Raw genomic sequence first — 19,661 nt, 5'->3', positions numbered from 1 at the left:
TCACAAAAACAATTCACCATATCAACGAAATTCACCAAAATGACAATTTAGTCATACATTGAACAAATAATATAGCATTGCATTTTGTCAACGTAACGTTAGGTGGTATTGGGGCTGAGCTTGCTAAAAGGGCGTTCACAATTTTTATAGAAAATCCCAAAGTGTGTAGGTTCAAATCTCAGCGGCGCCACATAGAGTTCAATGTTTTTTTAAGTATTTTCTGTTTTTTAATTTTTTCTATGCTTATTTTAATTTGAGGAATAAAAAAATATATATTTAAAGCGTTTTTCGCAAATAATTTTCATACTTTTTCTGAAATTTTCACGTTTGTGATCTGCCCCGGCCCAGCTCACAAATTAGCGATTGCTTTTGTGAGGCTGGAGACGCGAGACAGCTTACAGAATGGCAAATTGTCTCAAAAGTGATTTTCACCCCAAATAGTCTCTAATAGTGACTAGAGACGGCTTACTGAATTCAGGTGTAAGTATCAGTAATGCATTGTGAATCTAACTAATAGCTGAATTCAGTAAGCCGTCTCTAGTCACTATTAGAGACTATTTGGGGTGAAAATTACTTTTGAGACAATTTGCCATTCTGTAAGCTGTCTCGTGTCTCCAGCCTCACAAAAGCAATCACTAATTTGTGAGCTGGGCCGGGGCAGATCACAAACGTGAAATTTTCAGAAAAAGTATGAAAATTATTTGCGAAAAACGCTTTAAATATATTTTTTTTATTCCTCAAATTAAAATAATCATAGAAAAAATTAAAAAAACAGAAAATACTTAAGAAAACATCGAACCTATGTGGCGCCGCTGAGATTCGAACCTACACACTTTGGGTTTTTCTATAAAAGTTGTGAACGGCGTCTTAGCGAACTCAGTCACAATACCACTCAACATTACGTTGACAAAATACAATGCTATATTATTTGTTCAATGTATGAGTAAATTGTCATTTTGGTGAATTTCGTTGATATGGTGAATTATTTTTGTGACTTTCATTTACTGAATACCGAAATCATCTCAAGTCACAAAAATTGTCTCTAAAGGAAAATCTCAAATTTAGAGACTTGAGATGAGACTGAATTACAGAATTCAGCCGTAAGTGTGATATCTGTCAACTGCCTGACAGGATGTTCAATATGGCTACTTTTTAGCGTTTTGACAGGGTGCTCAATATGGCGGCGCATAGGGCCAGCTATCTTCAGCGGGTGATAGAAAGAGATACAGAATGAGACAGCGATAGTCAATTACAAATCAGGTGATCCAATCACTTTGGAATTTTGGCGTCTATGCAGAAGATATCACACTTAGCTTGATTCACAATGCAGTAATGGGCCCTTCTTTATCGCTACAAGAAGAATGATTATTATTAATAGAATAAATGAAAAAAAAATCAATTATCATCATGCCCTTTGCTTATCTTCGTTTCTAGCAGGCTCTTGTAATCACACACAGCACCAGTGTTGCCAGGTGATGAATAAAAAAGAAGCTAGATTGGCAAAAAAAAAGGTTAGAAAAGGCTAAATTTGCAAAAAAAAAGAAGCTAAAAAAGGCCAGAATTTTTTTTTGGATAATTCATTAAATTTTTTTTATATTTTAGTTTACACATTTTTAAATAAAAACTTATAAACATAACTTCTTGTTTCAAAACATATCAGGCACATTTTCCTTGACTAGCACATAGAATTACTTTAAATGATTGCATATGTGTATATACATAAAAAAAAATATTTCAAACTAATTATTTACAAAAAATATTCCCCGTCTGAAGAATCAGAAGAGCTTAAGTCTGCGTATAAAGTTTAGCTATTTACTATAGATATGAGATCATCGGTAATTTCAAAATCATTAAACATTTAGATAATCGTTTTAATTTTTAGCTTGTTCCTTAATTTAGTTTTCAGAATTTGCATGCCACTAAAAATCCTTTCAACCTCCGCGTTACTGAGTAGTATTACTAAAAAAAACAAGTTCTAAAAAAAGGTGGTTCGGTTAATGAATTTTTATGTTCTCGGACTTCCGACCAAAATTCCATGGTGGAGTGTACATTTTTCCATTGTATAGTTAGTTATAAGTTTTCGCCACTGCAGTTCTATTAATGCTATTTGACTTGAAGAATAACTATACTTCTCTTTTTCAAAGTAAGAAAATACATCTGGCTTTGAAACTTTCAACGAATTTTCAGTAGAAAAAGAATTAATCTTTTGTAGAGAACTCATATTATTAGGTATTAGGTGTTCACAGGAACTATTGAAATTACTTTATTTTAGAAATTATTAAAAATACATTCGGAGTAAAAAAGGCTAGAAAAAAGTCACGAAGCTAAACCAAAAATTTCGAGGCTAAAGTCAAAAAAAGGCTAAATCTAGCTTCGAAAAGGCTAACCTGGCAACACTGCACAGCACAGCTAGGAGTATACATACATAGATTAAATATAGAAATTTCTCCAGCATTTCATTGGTTCGTTATGTATGCTCATTAGTTCTCTTTTAAGTTAGAGATAATGCAATCTAGCTAAGAAACGCAAAGAGCACAAAGGCGATAAGGAGCAATGAAGTTCAAATGATAATACCCCAATTGTTTTTTTTTTTTGCATCTAACACATTCAGTTTTTCAAGTACAGTCGTATATGGAGTATCATTTAGCTGCGTTTACTATACAAAATGTTAGTTCGCGTCATCTCACCTGTGCTAATCGGTTTTATTTTTTGCTACATCATTCTAACAGCTGCACCTACACAAGCTGCACGTATACTTGGCTTCTTTCCGACACCAAGCAAATCTCATATGCTCATACATGCCGCAGCTGCGGATGCTTTAGCGAGTGCTGGACATAATGTTACTATAATTGGGGTATCGAACAATGTCTATCCAAAATCTAGCTACAAATATATACATATTAATTTGGGTCAGCATTTAAATAGACATCAATCCACATTAACGAGTGTAATCAATGAATCGACATCATTTTATTCGAACGTGATTAAGTTGGTGAAGGGTATCCTAGACACAGGCAATCATACCTTACATCATCCGATAATGCGTGAACTCCTACGTATAAATGGTGAAGGTGATTTCGATCTCGTGCTGTTGGGTTACGCTATGACTGATTATGCCATGGGACTGGGTGCTCACTTTCGTTGTCCCATTATAGTATCTTTCATGATACAACCAACGTATGCTATAGATCGTATGGTAGGTAATCCTACAGAAACATTTCATGGATCCTTACTCTTTACTAACGCCAAGGAGCCATTGACATTTTGGGGGCGAGTGAGCAATTTTATGGCAAATTTGTTTGAACAATGGATTATTACGCCTGCACTTGACTTGGAAAATTTGAAGATGTACAAGTAAGTAATGAAAAGGAGATGTTAAGAGTATTCTAGCAGGAAAAGAAGCTAATGACAAGCTAACTATAAGTTGGTTCTCTGTAAACCAGCGTGCACTATTATCTGTTTTTATACTCAGCTGAGTAGAGCTCACAGAATATATTAATTGTTCGCATAACTGTACCCCGTAACGGCATAAACTAATCGAGATACATATAGACTTCTATATATCAAAATGATCTGGGCGAAAAAATGAATTAATTTAGCTGTGTCCGTCCGTCTGTCTGTCTGTCCGTTAACACGATAACTTGAGTACATTTTGAGGTATCTTGATGAAATTTGGTATGTAGGTTCCCGGGCACTCATCTCAGATCGCTATTTAAAACTCGGGCTATTCATTTCATAGAACAATTGTGCCCTCTCAATTCACACGCATATGATTCGCTCTGTCGTCCAATGGTGACATGATATGAAACTTCTCGCTCTCTGAGAGCGCGTGAAAATGTGCATTTTTTATAACATTGGCCATAGATGCCATCATGCTCAAAATCAAATTTGGGCATTTCAGAAAAACTTTGGGGTATTTTACATGGTAAAGGTTTAATTTATGATTTTCACCGAAAATTTACTCAAGATTGTCAAATGGGATACCAAAAAACTCGAATTTTTGTCAGAATTACAAATCCGAAGAAAAAAATAACTCTTTTTCACCTGTGGAAAATTTATCAGTGACAATACCTTTCATCGAAGGGCTGCACACGAAACGGGTTTTGGTAGCAACTTTCGATTGATATAAAAGTCAGCTTCTTAGTCTTCGCATTGATGTAAATGGATGCATAAAGGCCATGGTTTTGTGGAGCGTTGCGACATTCCATTTTCGACAGCTGAGATAAATTGTAGGTGTACGTATAGGTTAACGCAACATGTTTAATTAATAGCCTTTTGCGGACGACAACGCAGATACTTCACCAAGTGATCTAATTTCTTATAAATTGTTTGCGTTTTTTATTGTATGTGGATATACATATGTATGTACATAACCATTTTGGTCGCATCAAAGTGAAAAAGGGGCTAGCCGTTCATTGTTATCTTATGGCGGTGCCAGCGGAACAAAGCAAAGCAACGCAATCGAAATATATTATTTCATATTTTTTCGCTTATCTACCACAAAATATTTCTACAAAACTTTGCCTTATTTATAAATTTTAATAAGTTTTTATCACCTTGCTGATTTTTTGGAAAATAATGAAACCGAACGGATTTCTTGGAGTTTTTTTTTTTTGATAGTTTAGGCAACTCTATAGCCATCTGATTCTTGGAAACGAATGAACTTTTGTTTACAATCGAATGAACTTCAAGACCCATTCCTGGAAACGAGTTGAGAGAGAATAAATGTTTCGTATCATGTCATCAGTGCTGTCGTCGTTAATTGAGTTACTCGCCGCTTGGCACCAAAGATGACTTGATACGAAACTCTCTCATTTTTGCGCTCTCACGACGGATTTATCTCAAATTTGTGCTGGCAACAATTACAGATAAATCCCTCGCGCCAGCTGAAGCGGGTGCCAGAACAAAAAATGTGCCAGCTTAAACGAAAAACGGGCCAGAAGTTTCGGTAAACTTTAGTTTGACCTACAACTGTAGAATAGCGTTCAAAAATTACGGGAAAAAGAATAAAAATACTTGTTTTAGTGTAAATATTATTAGTTCTTCGAAGGCGAAGGGTAAATATTATTTCCCGTTTAAAAGTTATCACTAAAAACAGGTTTTGTAAATAAGAAGTTCCGATGCAACCAGTCGATTTTGATCATAGAACCTGGAACGTCAGACATGTAGGATAAGCCCTATTCATTAAATGATGTTAACTATTATATCATAGGTCCGATTTACTGAAATGTCAAAATAATATATGGTTTTCACTGCGAGTTAAATGCGTTACAATATTTGACTAATTAATTTAATCAAAACGTAAATTTTACTTAGATTTGTTTATATTTAACTCTACTAGTCGTATTATTGTAAAATAAGTTTAAAGAAATAAATATTTTACGACTATCATTTTATTAAATGATTGAAACTATAATCGCCGAAATGTATGCCAAAAATCCCTATATTCAGATCTATTCATTTTTGTTTGTAGAGGCATCATTGATAAATGTTATAAAAAATGTGCATTTTGACAGCGCTCTCTCGACACAAAGAGTTGCAAATCCATTCATCTATGCTTGGATGGTGCTACGCCAAGTACCATCCGTGATTGGTATCGGCTCATCGGTATCAAAATATGTATGAATAATTATGCGCGATACATATGCTTGCTGTAGAGTTGGGCCGTTTCGTTCTGAACTTGTTCAATTGACCGGGTCTCTCAACTGAACAAGTGAACTACATCTTCGATTTCGGTTCTATTTGTTCTTCTCTTGTTGCCTAAAATACGCAAAAAAAACTCCAAGAAATCCGTTCGGTTTCATTATTTTCAAATAAATCAGCAAGTAAACTGATAAAAACTTATTAAAATTAAAAAAAAAAGGCAAAGTTTTGTAGAAATATTTTGTGGTAGATAAATGAAAGAATATGAAATAACATATTTCGATTGCGTTGCTTTGCTTTGTTGCTCTGGCACCGCCATAAGATAACAATGAATGGCTAGCCCCTTGTTTCACTTTGATGCGACCAAAACGTTTATGTACAAACATATGTATATCCACATATGCAAAAAATGTATAAGAAATTACGAAATTAGATCACTTGGTGAAGTATCTGCGTTATCTTCCGCAAAAGGCTGTTAATTAAACATGTTGCGTTAACCTATACGTATATCTACAATTTATCTCAGCTGTCAAAAATGAAATGTCGCAACGCTCGACAAAAACATGGCCTTTATGCATCCATTTACATCAATGCGAAGACTAAAGAGCTGACTTTTATATAAATCGAAAGTTGCTACCGAAACCCGTTTCGTGTGGAGCTCTCCGGTAAAGGTGTTGTCACTGATAAATTTTCCACGGGTGAAAAAGAGTTTTTTTTTTCGGATTTGTAATCCTGTCAAAAGTTCGAGTTTTTTGATATCCCATTTGACAATCTTGAGTAAATTTTCGGTGAAAATCATAAATTAAACCTTTACCATGTAAAATACCCCAAATTTATTCTGAAATGCCCAAATTTGATTTTGAGCATGATGGCATCTACGGCCAATATTATAAAAAATGCACATTTTCACGCGCTCTCAGAGAGCGAGAAGTTTCATATCAGGTCATCAGTGCTAGTAAGCAGTGTTGCCAGGTGATGCAAAAAAAAGAAGCTAGATTGGCAAAAAAAAAGGTTAGAAAAGGCTAAATTTAGAAAAAAAAGAAGCTAAAAAAAGGCCAGAAATTTTTTGGTTAATTCATTAAATTTTTTTTATATAAAAACCTATAAACTTAACTTAAGCATAACTTCCTGTTTCAAAACATATCAGGCACATTTTCTTTGACTAGCACATGGAATTACTTTAAATGATTGCATATGTGTATATACATAAAAAAATATTACAAACTAATTATTTATATAAAATATTCCCCGTATGAAGAATCAGAAGAGCTTACGTCTGGGTATAAAGTTTGGCTATTTACCATAGATATGAGATCATAGGTAATTTCAAAGTCATTCAACATTTAGATAAGCGTTTTAACGAGCATCTAATATTAAGCAGCGCATTAAGCATTTTAATTTTTAGTTTGTTCCTTAATTTAGTTTTCAGAATTTTCATGCCACCAAAAACACTTTTAACCTCCGCGTTACTGAGTGGTAATACTAAAAAACTAAATATGAATTCGACAAGTTCTAAAAAAGAAGGTTCGTTTAATGCATTTTTATGTTCTCGGAAGTCCAAAATTCCATGGTGGAGTGTACATTTGTATTGTATAAACATTGTATTGTTACAAGTTTTCGCCACTGCAGCTCTATTAGTGCTGTTTGACTTGAAGAATAACTATACTTCTCTTTTTCAAAGTAAGAAAATACATCTGGCTTTGAAATTATCAACGAATTTTCAGCAGAAAAAGAATTAATCTTTTGTAGAGAACTCATATTATTAGGTATTAGGTGTTCACAGGAACTATTGAAATTATTTTATTTTAGAAATTTTTAAAAATATATTCGGAGTAAAAAAGGCTAGAAAAAAGTCACGAAGCTAAACACAAAATTTCGAGGCTAAAGGCAAAAAAAAAGGCTAAATAGCTTCGAAAAGGCTAACCTGGCAACACTGCTAGTAAGCGACTAAATGAAAAATAAATTCACCCGCACTCTCACTAATACAGGTGCACTTTCAGTTTTGAATAGCCCTGCTCTAGAAACCTTGAGTATGTTGGGTATACTCTTAACAACGATGAGCTCGTAGCAGAGAACATAGATGAATGAATTTGCAACTCTTTGTTTGGAGAGAGCGCTGTCAAAATGCACATTTTTTATAACATGTATCAATGATGCCTCTACAAACAAAAATGAATAGATCTGAATATAGGGATTTTTGGCATACATTTCGGCGATTATAGTTTCAATCATTTAATAAAATGATAGTAGTAAAATATTTATTTCTTTAAACTTATTTTACAATAATACGACTAGTAGAGTTAAATATAAACAAATCTAAGTAAAATTTACATTTTGATTAAATTAATTAGTAAAATATTGTAACGCATATAACTCACAGTGAATTCGGATTTTAAAGATTAGACAACCTTTTGTCAAGCTTTGCTTCCAGCTTCAGTTAAAATATCATTTACGTCTTTACGTTGCGCTATCTTCGAAAAAAATTTTCCATTGGTTAAACTACACTTTGGTTATTTTGACGATAGCGAACGATCTCAGTACAATTTTGTGGTCAAGACGAAATTCTCTCATACTTAGTAAGGGTCCTGTTACCTTGTATGGTCACTTCTTACACATTTCATCTTCAAAATATAACGACCTAAAAGCTCCTTGCGAAAAGAATATCATACCAAAACAATTTCACTATGGATATATTAGCTTATCCCTACTGGAAAGATAATAGATACATTGCCTGAGACCGACGAAGATGACAGAATTATTTTGTTTACAACAATACTGTTTAATATATTGTGTTCAAATTTGAAATTGTATAAATTTCCTTTAATTTCAAATGTATATATGTACTAAAAAATTACAATAAATACGGCTTTAATGTGCCCCTATGTTATCTGAAAAACATAATTGAATAACTTAAAATTTATGGTAACTAACAAAATAGTGTTTGGAAAGTGAGCCAACATGACAGCAAAGAAAACGTAAGTACAGATAACAGGACTTTCGGTACAGTGTGTTCAAAAACCGAAGTCTTAATTGTAGGCTTAAGAAATATTTTATACACATACCAAATTTCATGATAGTAGCTATTTTTTGTCAGAAGATAATTACAAAAACCTTCTACTGTAAAATTTACTTTTTGTTGGTTACACTTAAATTGCGGGAAGGGCTCGACATATGACTTCTCAGCATTTAAGCATAAACAGTTTTCACAAGCCCATTTCCCGATTGCAGACAAGTCACTATTTATTTTATAACATAAATCTTCGACAAGGCCGACCCGACTAGATAGGTATAACTGAATGTCATCAGCATATGCGTGGACATTTACGTGTTGACACACTGAGAATAAATCATTGACAAACAGACTAAACAGAAGAGGACCAAGCACAGAGCCTTGTGGCACACCAGATGGGACAACACGAGATTTAGATGCAGAGTTTTTGCAAACTATCTTCTGGGTTTTTCCCCCCAGGTAACTGGCCATAAGCTCAACAGATTTAGTAGAGAACCCGAAGAATTCGATTTTTTTGCAAAGGAGGTTGTGCTGCACTGAGTCAAAGGCCTTAGAAAAGTCAAGGAGGCACAGAAGGGTTAGATCACTATTATCAAAACTATTTTGATATTTGCAGTAAAGCTACTGTGCTTCGGTTTGAATCCAGATTGCAGTGGACTCAACAGGTTGTTCTCCTTAACATAAGCCGAGATTTGACCCGCCATCAAGGACTCACTTTAGCAAATGCAGCTAAGATGCTAATTGGCCTATAATTGCAAGGTTCAAGAGCAATATTTGTTTTTGTGACAGGAATAATTAACGCCTTCTTCCACTCCACAGGGAAAAAAGAAGTTGTGAAGCAATGATTAATAATATGCGTGACAGTTCCTAAAATGAATGGCAGAACGAGTTTGATGAACTTCAAGGAGATCCCATCCTCCCCAATAGCATCAGATTTGATGACCATAATTGTTTTACAAACCTCTTACTATGATACTGCTTTAAATTGAAATTTATTCACTGACTCAAAACGACTTATAACGTTCAGAGGTATATGACTGTCTCGACACTCACTTGACCTAATAAAATAATAATTTAGGATATCTGGGCCAACTTGACAATCCTTTTGACACTTCCCTTGTATGATAAGATTCCTCAAGTTTCGCCATAAATCTTTTGACGGAAGTGACGGGTTTAATTTATAATTGCAATACATCTGCTTGGATTTTCTTATGATAACGGTGGCTTTGTTTCGGGCGATTTTATATATAGGCCAAGCAGACTCAGTTTGTCTCCTCTTCCATCTCGCGTAAAGTCTATTTCGTTCCCTTATAGCAGACCTAGCTTTAAAGTTATACCAAGGAACAGCATTGATATTAGCCCGCGCACTACATAAGGGGACATGCTTGTCATAAAGCTTACTCAAATTTTCATTCAGAAATTCAAGTTTGCCGTCCACAGTAAGAATAAACCAACACAAAATCCAATCAACAAACAAAGCATCCACGTTAACAGCCCTAAGATCACGAAAAACAATGGTATCAGTGTCAACAGGACGATCGAACGTAACATCTAGTGAACAAAAAATTAAATCATGGTCAAAAATAAAGCTGAATTGGTCAAATTTTGTAATATGGTCAAGACTTGACGTAATAATCAGGTCCAACAAGCTTGGAGTCGAATTATGTGCATATCGTGTTGGTACATGTTTGTTGAATATAGTAAGGCCAGCAGTTGAAATATGGTCAAGTAATTTATTTACATATGAGTCATTTAAGAGTAAATTAACATTAAAGTCACCACAAATAACAAAACGCTCGAAGTCTATTAAAAACGAAGATAACTCAGAAAAAAAGGAATCTAACAAGTAACATATATTTTGGTTATATACACAGGATACTAGCATTTTATTTATGTTATCAGATATTTCAGCTATAATAAACTCTCTGTCACTATTTTTAGACTCTGATAACACATTAATCTTTAAGGTGGCCTTGCAATATATTGCAAATTTTACAAATTTACATTCACTGATCTGGCTCTTTGACAGTTGCTTGACATTTCGAAGTGTTGTTTATGAATCAAGTCTTACGTTTTAGTGTTAAAATACAAGTGTGCGAAATTCTTTAATATTTCTTTTTTTTATGTTTTTTTTTATCTGACAATTGAATTAACACGTTATTCATTCATTCACAATTTCTATTATCACAGTTGGACAATTTATCACTTATCAGTTGTATATATTGAATGCGTCCAATGGCTTCAAAGTTCAAAAAGCATAAAATAACATTTAATTTTTATTGAGAGATAATGATTTTTTTTTTTTTAAGATAATTAAGAGCAACTCTCTTTTCAATATCGCGTTTTATTAACCAATAGCGCATTGCTATTAAGCCGAATTCAGTCACGCGAGTGATCTCGTTGGTTAAAGCGTCAAAATGTTCGCTCGCTTCTCAAATGTGTTAATTGGCTTTGGGTTTTGTTACATCATACTGGCAGCGGCACCCACGCAAGCTGCACACATACTCGGCTTTTTTGCGTCACCTAGCAAATCTCATATAATCATACATGCCGCTGTTGCCGATACCTTAGCGCGTGCTGGACATAACGTCACCGTAATCGGATTATCGAAAAATGTACTTCCTTCAGCAAAGTACAATTATATACAAATCGATTTGGATGAAGGTGAAAAGTCGCATCAGTCTACTGTGTCGAATATAGTTAATAAATCGCCAGCATTTTATGAGAAAATATTTCATATTATGATAAGTTTTCTTCATACTGGCAATTCAACACTCAGTCATCCAAAAATGCGTGAATTTTTACGTACCCATAGCGAGGGGAATTTCGATATCTTGCTGTTAGGTTACGTCTTGAGTGATTATGCCATGGGGTTGGGCGCACACTTTCGTTGTCCCATTGTGCTATCATTTGTTATACAGCCAACGTACAGTGTGCATCGTTTGGTAGGAAATCCTGCGGAAAAATTTCATGGCTCACTCATGTTTGGCAATCCCAAGGGACCTGAGACATTTTGGGGACGTTTGGAGAATTTTGTAATTAATTTATTTGAACCATGGATTATTTTGCCCGTGATGGAGCCTTATTTATTGAAGATTTACAAGTAAGTAATTTCTTTAAATGAAGTTTCAAGGCACGTGACAGTGACTGTGTGCCAAGCAGGGCGCAACGATACAAGGTGGCAGCATGGGACAGTTGATTTTAAGCTTTTTTTATTTGATTTGATACATCAAAATACGGCGCAGTACGATTTTGACATTTGTCCATCGAATTTACAAAAACAAAGTACATGAAATTTTTATTTATGTTTGTAGGTATGTCACCATGCTGCCACCTTGTATCGTTCCGCTATGGTGCCAAGTGACAAATGGCAAGTTATTTCATGTAAGGCAAGGTGCACACGAGACCATAGTGTACAAGTACAAGTGTGTTGACTTATCTGTCAAGCATTCTGACAGGCACTCGCTGGATTCGGAATGACAGCGAATTCAAAATGGATACCATTACCGAATGCTCCGAATTATTGAAAAATTGAAAAAGTCGAGACGATTGGTAGACAAAAATGTTGTCGTTGAGACCAAAAATGCGACTCTAGACCTGAGATTTCCATCAGGTGAGCGAGGCTGTTTGTAGTTTTGACGTTTATCGCTTAGTGAACACACTTGGTATAGGTACACTATGCACGAGACTACGCGTCATAGACGCGTACAAGATATTTCATATAGCTACAATTTCTCTACGACTCAAGATCTGCACACCAAGCTATTTTCGAGCGTCCCTACAAAAATCAAACAATTATAGCAGGCATGCTTAACCAACGAACCGATATCATTTCGTTACGATAATCAACGTTAATAAACGAAACAAAGTCATTTCGTTTCGTTTATTAACGTTAATTATCATAACGAAATGATATCGGTTCGTTGGTTAAGCATTCCTGAATTATAGAAAAAAATAAAAAATTAAATTTCTTCAGCTATATCCGTCCCCGAAACCAAAGGAAAATAGGTATTAAACGTTGTTTGCATCCCCGTGCCTTTGGAAATTATGAAAGGCAATTTTAAACCACCTCGGACTGGAGAAAAGGGTGATTTATAGTTTCCAACACTTTTTAGCCTTTTAATATACCTTTCACGCACTTTTATTAACTAAAGTAACATTTTTTAACCAATTACACAAATTTGCATACAAAAAAATGTAAACAAACATCTTGTTCTTCCTTTTTTTCAAGCGTACGTACGCTCAGCGACCAACATTGCTGTACGCTTAACTACACGAAAATATCATGCTTTGTCGCTTTCACGCAGCTGACGCCTCGCATGCAGCTCTTCATTCAAATACATGTGTTCGGCATCAAAGCGTAAAAATTTCGCCTGCAGCGTCTATGACGCGTAGCCTCGTGTGCACCTTGCCTAACGAAATTTAAGTCCTCATTCTCTATTACCTATTACGAAACGAACATTCGTTTCGACTCAGAGACGAATTGCTAGTGTATTTGCACTATGCCACTATGTTAAATGATGGCAACATATCATTTGACAATTGCCTTCGCCTTCCTGTTTGACATAAGCCGTGTTTTTTAACACGCGTACACGCGTACCAAACGAAAAGCGGGAGTCATTGGTGCCGTATGTCGTATCGCTGTAGTCGTATCCCTAACGTAATCAGCTGTTTATCGTTACGACGGTAAACCAAAAACCAATTGGTTGGCTATGATACGGTTACGACCAATAATCGATTGCATTGATTCCCATAAGGTCGGTCGAATCAGCTTGTTGGAGACATGAGCCCAAATTTAATTGACCTATAAATTGTAGTATACAATGATTTTACAAATTTATTTGTAACATGAAGTATTGAAATAATAACTATTTTTAAGATACTTACCTTTTGTTAAAAATACTTACCTAATGAAATATTAACTATTTTTAAGATACTTACGTTTGCTAATATACCTACCTTTTGCAAAAATACTTACCTAATGAAATACCCTGCAAATGTCTTAAAAAACTTACCTTCATGAACCACCCTCTAAACAAAGAATTTATAAATTTTTGTGTATTGTAAATACCGTGCACTCAACTTTGTACATTCCTTTTACATACATACGAACATATAAATAGTTACCGTTTCCTAGCTGCGCAGGAGGCTGAAAATTTTATTGCTTAATATGTAAGTTTAGTTCGGTAATTACCATTGTTTACTATATAGTTTGGCAACTTAAACAGAGGTTATGTTGCGAATAGAGTGGAAGGCAGTGGACTAGGCAGTCGAATGTCATAAAATGAAGGAATGGTGTTCGGAAATTAAAAAAAAAATTGATAAAAGCTTTAATAAAAATAAAACTACTGTTTTAATAACAACAAAAATGCCTTATATATTCTATGTACATAAACTCGTAAAGATTATCTCACTTTAAAATTTGAGTTAAATAATCTAAAGTTTTGTTTTGAAACTGAGTCGAGAACTGTTCGTGTGAATGTGCGAATTTTCACCGATCAGCTGTTAGTTGCGCTACTTGGTAAAATTTACAATGCTAATTACCGTCTTGCTATCGCTACCATTGTCGTGAAAATATTCGCTTGTGAAGTTTTGAGTGATTTTAACATATAAATTAAAAGTCTATTTATAGATATAGAGATATCAAAGTGAATAGTTTATGTTAGCTATATGAGTTACAACATTAAATAAAAGCCATTTGTGAATTTTTAAAGGAAGGGTAGAGTGTTTCATTTTTATGGTGAAGAGGGAAACCAACCCCATATATCCAAAGCGTATCCAATCGTAACCACAGCTGTTATAAGGTTACCGATACGGTACCGATAAAACACCATTGTCTGCAGCTAAAAAATGATAGAGAATAGGGCTGATCACATTCAACACGGCGTCTACAGACCACAACGACAATAAAGCAAAGCTTGACGACAACCGTAGCCAAGCATTGGCTTCTAGATTACTTTGAAAGCGGCAGCCACCAATATAAATTACAGCAAACAGTAGCCAAAAATTTTGAAAAAAATATGAATTATGTTTAAAAATGCCCAAAAGAATGATTTTAGCTTTTATTATCTGTTACTTATTTCTATTTTAGTTTTTATTGATAAAATAAAAAAGACACCACTCATTGTCGCTTCCCAAAAATAGAATTAGGTTCAATTTGGCTACAACGGCTTTCGTGATTGATTGGCGTGCTGCTCTGTCGTGCCGAAAATAACGACGCTCATAAGAACATGTGTAAAAATAATATGACAGATGTGGCGGCTACACCGCCGTCGTGAATGTAGTCAGCCCTAATACCATTGCTAGACGAAGCCGTTTGAAGGCGAATCGTTCGCAATACAAAATGAAGCCATTAGGAAGCCAAACATCCAAATACGTTAAAGATACTACAAGCATAGTGTACCTATACCAAGTGTGTTCACTAAGCGATAAACGTCAAAACTACAAACAGCCTCGCTCACCTGATGGAAATCTCAGGTCTAGAGTCGCATTTTTAGTCTCAACGACAACATTTTTGACTACCAATCGTATGGACTTTTTCAATTTTTCAATCATTCGGAGCATTCGGTAATGGTATCCATTTTGAATTCGCTGTCATTCCGAATCCAGCGAGTGCCTGTCAGAATGCTTGACAGATAAGTCAACACACCTGTACTTGTACACTATGACTACAAGATCTAACCATTCTCTCCTCTGGTCAGTCATGACCACAGTACAGGTTTACAAGTATGATATGTATGAGAAGGAAGCAATTCCCTTCTCTTTCTAACACATTGCAGTTTGACACTTCGGTCAGTGTCAAACTATTGTGGAACTCAGTGAAACCTGCGTGGAACATGCGTTTGACACTGAAGGAAGTGGCAAAATTACCGGGGTTGCTGTCGTTGGAAGCGACGCAGGGAAACAAAAAAGGAGCGGAATATCAGATATGGGTTGCTGTGATGGTAAATTTTTTGAACGAATTTAAAGAGGGATGTAATTAAGTGCTCGTTTGAAAGTAAATAAGGGCATTTCTTTGTAATTTTACGATAAAAATTTTACGCAGTTTTCGTTAGCAGCTACTACACCTTTCTTGGACCTAAGAAGTACAACAGTGCAAAATAGCATCCACAAAAAAACGAACAAGAACAGGGATGCACCTTAACGTTAAGCTAAGCGTTTATCAAAAAATTTCCACCGTTTCCGTTGAAACACTTCAAAATATTATCGATAAAGAAATTATCAAGATAAATTGTATCTCGTTTTTAACCGAAGCGAAAAGATTTCGTTAACGTTAAAAACGTTAACAAAAACGTGATGTTTTATGTTTGAATTGTGCTGGCAATGCTATAGCCATGGCGAAGCCGTAAGGTGGTAACAGCGAGCGGACATACACACACAAAGTCCATGTAATTTGTTTGTGTAATTCAATGGTGGTAATGTCAAAAATACTCTGAGAAATGTTCGTACTGTCAAAATTCATGAGAAAAGTTGCAATCAGCTTGGCTAATGCTTTCATCTTTAATGACTCCGCCATCAATCAGCTTTGCCAGCATAGTTTGAAATTAATAATCAACATAAACGATTTGATTTCGTTTTGATATGGCAGAAAACGAAACAAAATCATTTCGTTAATTTGACGTTCTTAACGTTAATAAACGAAACGAAATGACTTTTTTTCGATTATTAACGTTAATTATCGTAACGAAATGATATCGGTTCGTTGGTTAAACATGCCCGATTTAAACAATTTTGTATTTATATTATAACACAACACATCCCAGGACCTGGTGGCGAAGAACATAGTGTTAACAACTGCAACGAAACCCAATGCCTCAGAGCTGCTTGAGCGCACGACCATAGTCGTATATCGCCATCAAATACAGAACGAACAGACTACCTATATCCGTACCTGCGCCTTGAAGGGACTCTTAGAGGCACAATAGAGGTAGATGGTTAGCGCAAGGGTGCAAAATGGCAGACGAGGTGATACACGTGCCAATGCGGAAATAAACAGATCCTACAAGCTGCAAGATCACTGTAGCGTTTTTTTTTCAGGCGGAAGTTGTAGCCGTTACCAAAGCAGTAGGATCACTGGAAGAAAATAGCTTAAACCGCAGCCGCGTCAACTTTTATTTTGACAGCCAAGCTGCAATTAAGGCAATAATCTCGTATATCACAACACTTTAAAGTGTGTTAGAGTGTAAGCAATCCCTGGAAAGAATCGGGATAGGGGAAACATACATCTATATTGGGTCCCGAATAAACTAGCTAAAAAGGGTGCATACCTCGTAGCTTGTACCGTAGACGTCCCAATTAGATTGTGTATTGCAAGAGAAGGCGAGAGTTTTATATCATCGACTAAGCAGAAAAGGCGTGGAACGCAAGCGCGGGGCTGTAAATTGCCGAAGATCATGAGATGGTCTTACAAGCTTAGACAAACAAAGTTACTTTTGTCGTTAAACAGGGAGGACTGTAGGCCTATGATGGGTATTTAGACTGCACACTGGCTTCTGGTGTCACTTAGTTTTTATTTTTGAAGGATTGTTGTTTGTGTGACTTTTTTAATGTTTCAAAAGCGAATTAATGTAAATTCCAGACACTTCCATTGACATTATTACACAACAACCAACTCAGGCACAGTGATGCCAAAACGTGGGAATTTTTCCGATTCGTGAGATTTTTAACAAAAAAGGCATTTCCGCAAGTTAGGTAACACAACAAAAAGAAGGAAATTTTGAAATTAATACATTTTAAATGCTCCGATAAAAATCTGTACCTGCAAAGTGTGAAATCATTCATAGCCAAACCAAATGTCTAATTCTTCTTCTTATGCTTCACATGTAAGAAAAGTTGAAGATTGCCAACTTTTGCATGTCAGATGGCGGTAGTGTCGCTCGGTCCGCCGTTCTTCATAAAAATGCGCAAAATCTACTCATCTTGCATACGATTGCGTTGAACGCATCTAAATGAAAAAGTTCGTGTGACGAGGCCATAAAGACGATGAGATTGTGGCGGAAAAAATGTATGCTCTGTAATTTAGCAGTGTATTCCGAACATGGTCACGATTGATCAACACCATTGTGAATGATAACTAAGTGTGATATCTTCTGCATAGACGTCAAAATTCCAAAGTGATTGGATCACCTGATTTGTATTTGACTATCGCTGTCTCATTCTGTATCTCTTTCTATCACCCGCTGAAGATAGGCGCCGCCATATTGAACACCCTGTCAAAACGCTAAAAAGTAGCCATATTGAACATCCTGTCAGGCATTTGACAGATAAGATATCACACTTAGTTATCATTCACAATGATCAACACTTGTGCTCTCTGCCCAATGAGACTAGATGCTGACCCTAAAGATTAAGACCGGAGCATTTCTTCAACACCCTGTTTGAGCTTCAGTGAGCCATATTGTTTGCGGAACGTAACTGCATACATAATGCTTAAGCGGGAGTCGTTGGTGCCGTATGTCGTATCGCTGTATCCGTATCCCTAACGTAATCAGCTGTTTATCGTTACGACGGTAAACCAAAACCCAATTGGTTGGCTACGATACGGTTACGACCTTAGCGGCACCAATAATCGATTGCATTGATTCTCATAAAGTTGGTCGAATCAGCTGTTAAAAGGTTACCGATACGGTTACCGATAAAGCACCAATGTCTCCAGCTTTAGTGTTCGAATAAAGTTAGAAGCTCTCTCTGTGGTTTTTAAAGAGATATCTCTTTGTGTACTACACATGTATAACCGACATGGCGGAACGATACTAGGTGGCAGCATGGGACAGCTGATTATAAACCTTTTTTTATTTGATTTGATACATCAACTTCTGGCGCAGTACGATTTTGACATTTGTCCATCGAATTTACAAAAACAAAGTACATGGAATTTGTATTTATCTTTGTAGGTATGTCGCCATGATGCCTCCTTGTATCGTTCCGTCATGATAATCTAGCAACATTTTTTTTTTGTGGTTTCATTATGAAATAACTGGCAAATATTGGGAGTTATTTCATTTCCTTCTTTGGGAGTTATTTCATTTATTAAAGTTGGGAGTTATTTCATTTTTATTGGGACTTATTTCATTGGGAGTTATTTCGTGGGAGTTATTTCACTGCACCGGTTGCATCGGGACTTCATATTTACAAAACCTGTTTTTAGTGATAACTTTTGAACGGGAAAAAATATTTACCCTCCGCCTTCGAAATAATAATATTTACACTAAAACAAGTATTCTTATCCTTTTTCCCATGATTTTTGAGCGCATTTCTACAGTTGTAGGTCAAACTAAAGTTTATCGAAATTTTTGGCCAGCTTTTCGTTTTAGCTGGCACATTTTTTGTTCTGGCACCCGCTTCAGTTGGCGCGAGTGATTTATCTGTGATTGTTGCCAGCACAAATTTGAGATAAATCCCTCGTGAGAGCGAAAAAAATGAGAGCGTAAACACATGTTTCGTATCAAGTCATCTTTGCTATTGCGTTTACATACATATATGTCATAAATCCAAAACGAAAATTTTTAGAAAAGCTCTTCAAATATATGGCATGTTGTGTATGTAGAGGCAATGTTTTAAATTTTTATCTTTAGCCTTTATTTTTAACGATTTAAAACGACTTTTTTGTACAACATCGATCATGAAACTGAAGACGTTTTTAGTTATAAACTCAAAAGTTGTATTTTTTTAGTTATGACACTCTTGAAGTAAATGAACGATATATTCCATTTGCAAATGCGCAGATCAAAAATGACTTGATACGAAACTCTCTCATTTTTTGCGCTCTCACGAGGGATTTATCTCAAATTTGAGCTGGCAACAATCACAGATAAATCCCTCGGGCCAGCTGAAGCAGCTGCCAGAACAAAAAATGTGCCAGCTAAAATTAAAAATGGGCCAAAAATTTCGGTAATCTTTAGTTTGACCTAGAACTGTAGAAATGCGTTCAGAAATTATGGGAAAAAGGATAAAAATACTTTTTTAGTGTAAATATTATTAGTTCGATGGCGGAGGGTAAATATTATTT

The 19,661-nt window shown here is 35.5% G+C and overlaps 2 protein-coding genes across 3 annotated transcripts in view; one reads left to right on the top strand and one right to left on the bottom strand.

Moving 5' to 3' along the window:
- The window catches only part of LOC137248986 (serine-rich adhesin for platelets), a 594,115-nt gene extending 583,194 nt beyond the window's left edge, over positions 1-10,921 (bottom strand). Inside the window, exon 1 of the mRNA XM_067780019.1 lies at positions 10,658-10,921. The gene's annotated coding sequence lies outside the window, so the exon portion shown is untranslated. The remainder of the gene's footprint in view (positions 1-10,657) is intronic.
- LOC137248988 (UDP-glycosyltransferase UGT5-like) overlaps positions 2,639-19,661 on the top strand; it is a 182,780-nt gene continuing 165,757 nt past the window's right edge. The window contains exon 1 of one of the 2 annotated variants that reach the window (XM_067780026.1): positions 2,639-3,354. In XM_067780026.1, coding sequence (XP_067636127.1) covers positions 2,666-3,354 — 689 coding nt within the window. In that variant the 5' untranslated portion in view covers positions 2,639-2,665. Of the gene's footprint in view, positions 3,355-11,020; positions 11,757-19,661 lie in introns of those variants that run through there. The other variant, XM_067780027.1, reaches the window with a different exon arrangement.

The sequence above is a fragment of the Eurosta solidaginis genome, chromosome 4, assembly GCF_040869045.1.
Source record: "Eurosta solidaginis isolate ZX-2024a chromosome 4, ASM4086904v1, whole genome shotgun sequence".
Lineage (NCBI taxonomy): Eukaryota > Metazoa > Arthropoda > Insecta > Diptera > Tephritidae > Eurosta > Eurosta solidaginis.
The sequence above is the reverse complement of the archived record's forward strand: the minus strand, read 5'-3'. Positions and strand labels throughout refer to the sequence as shown.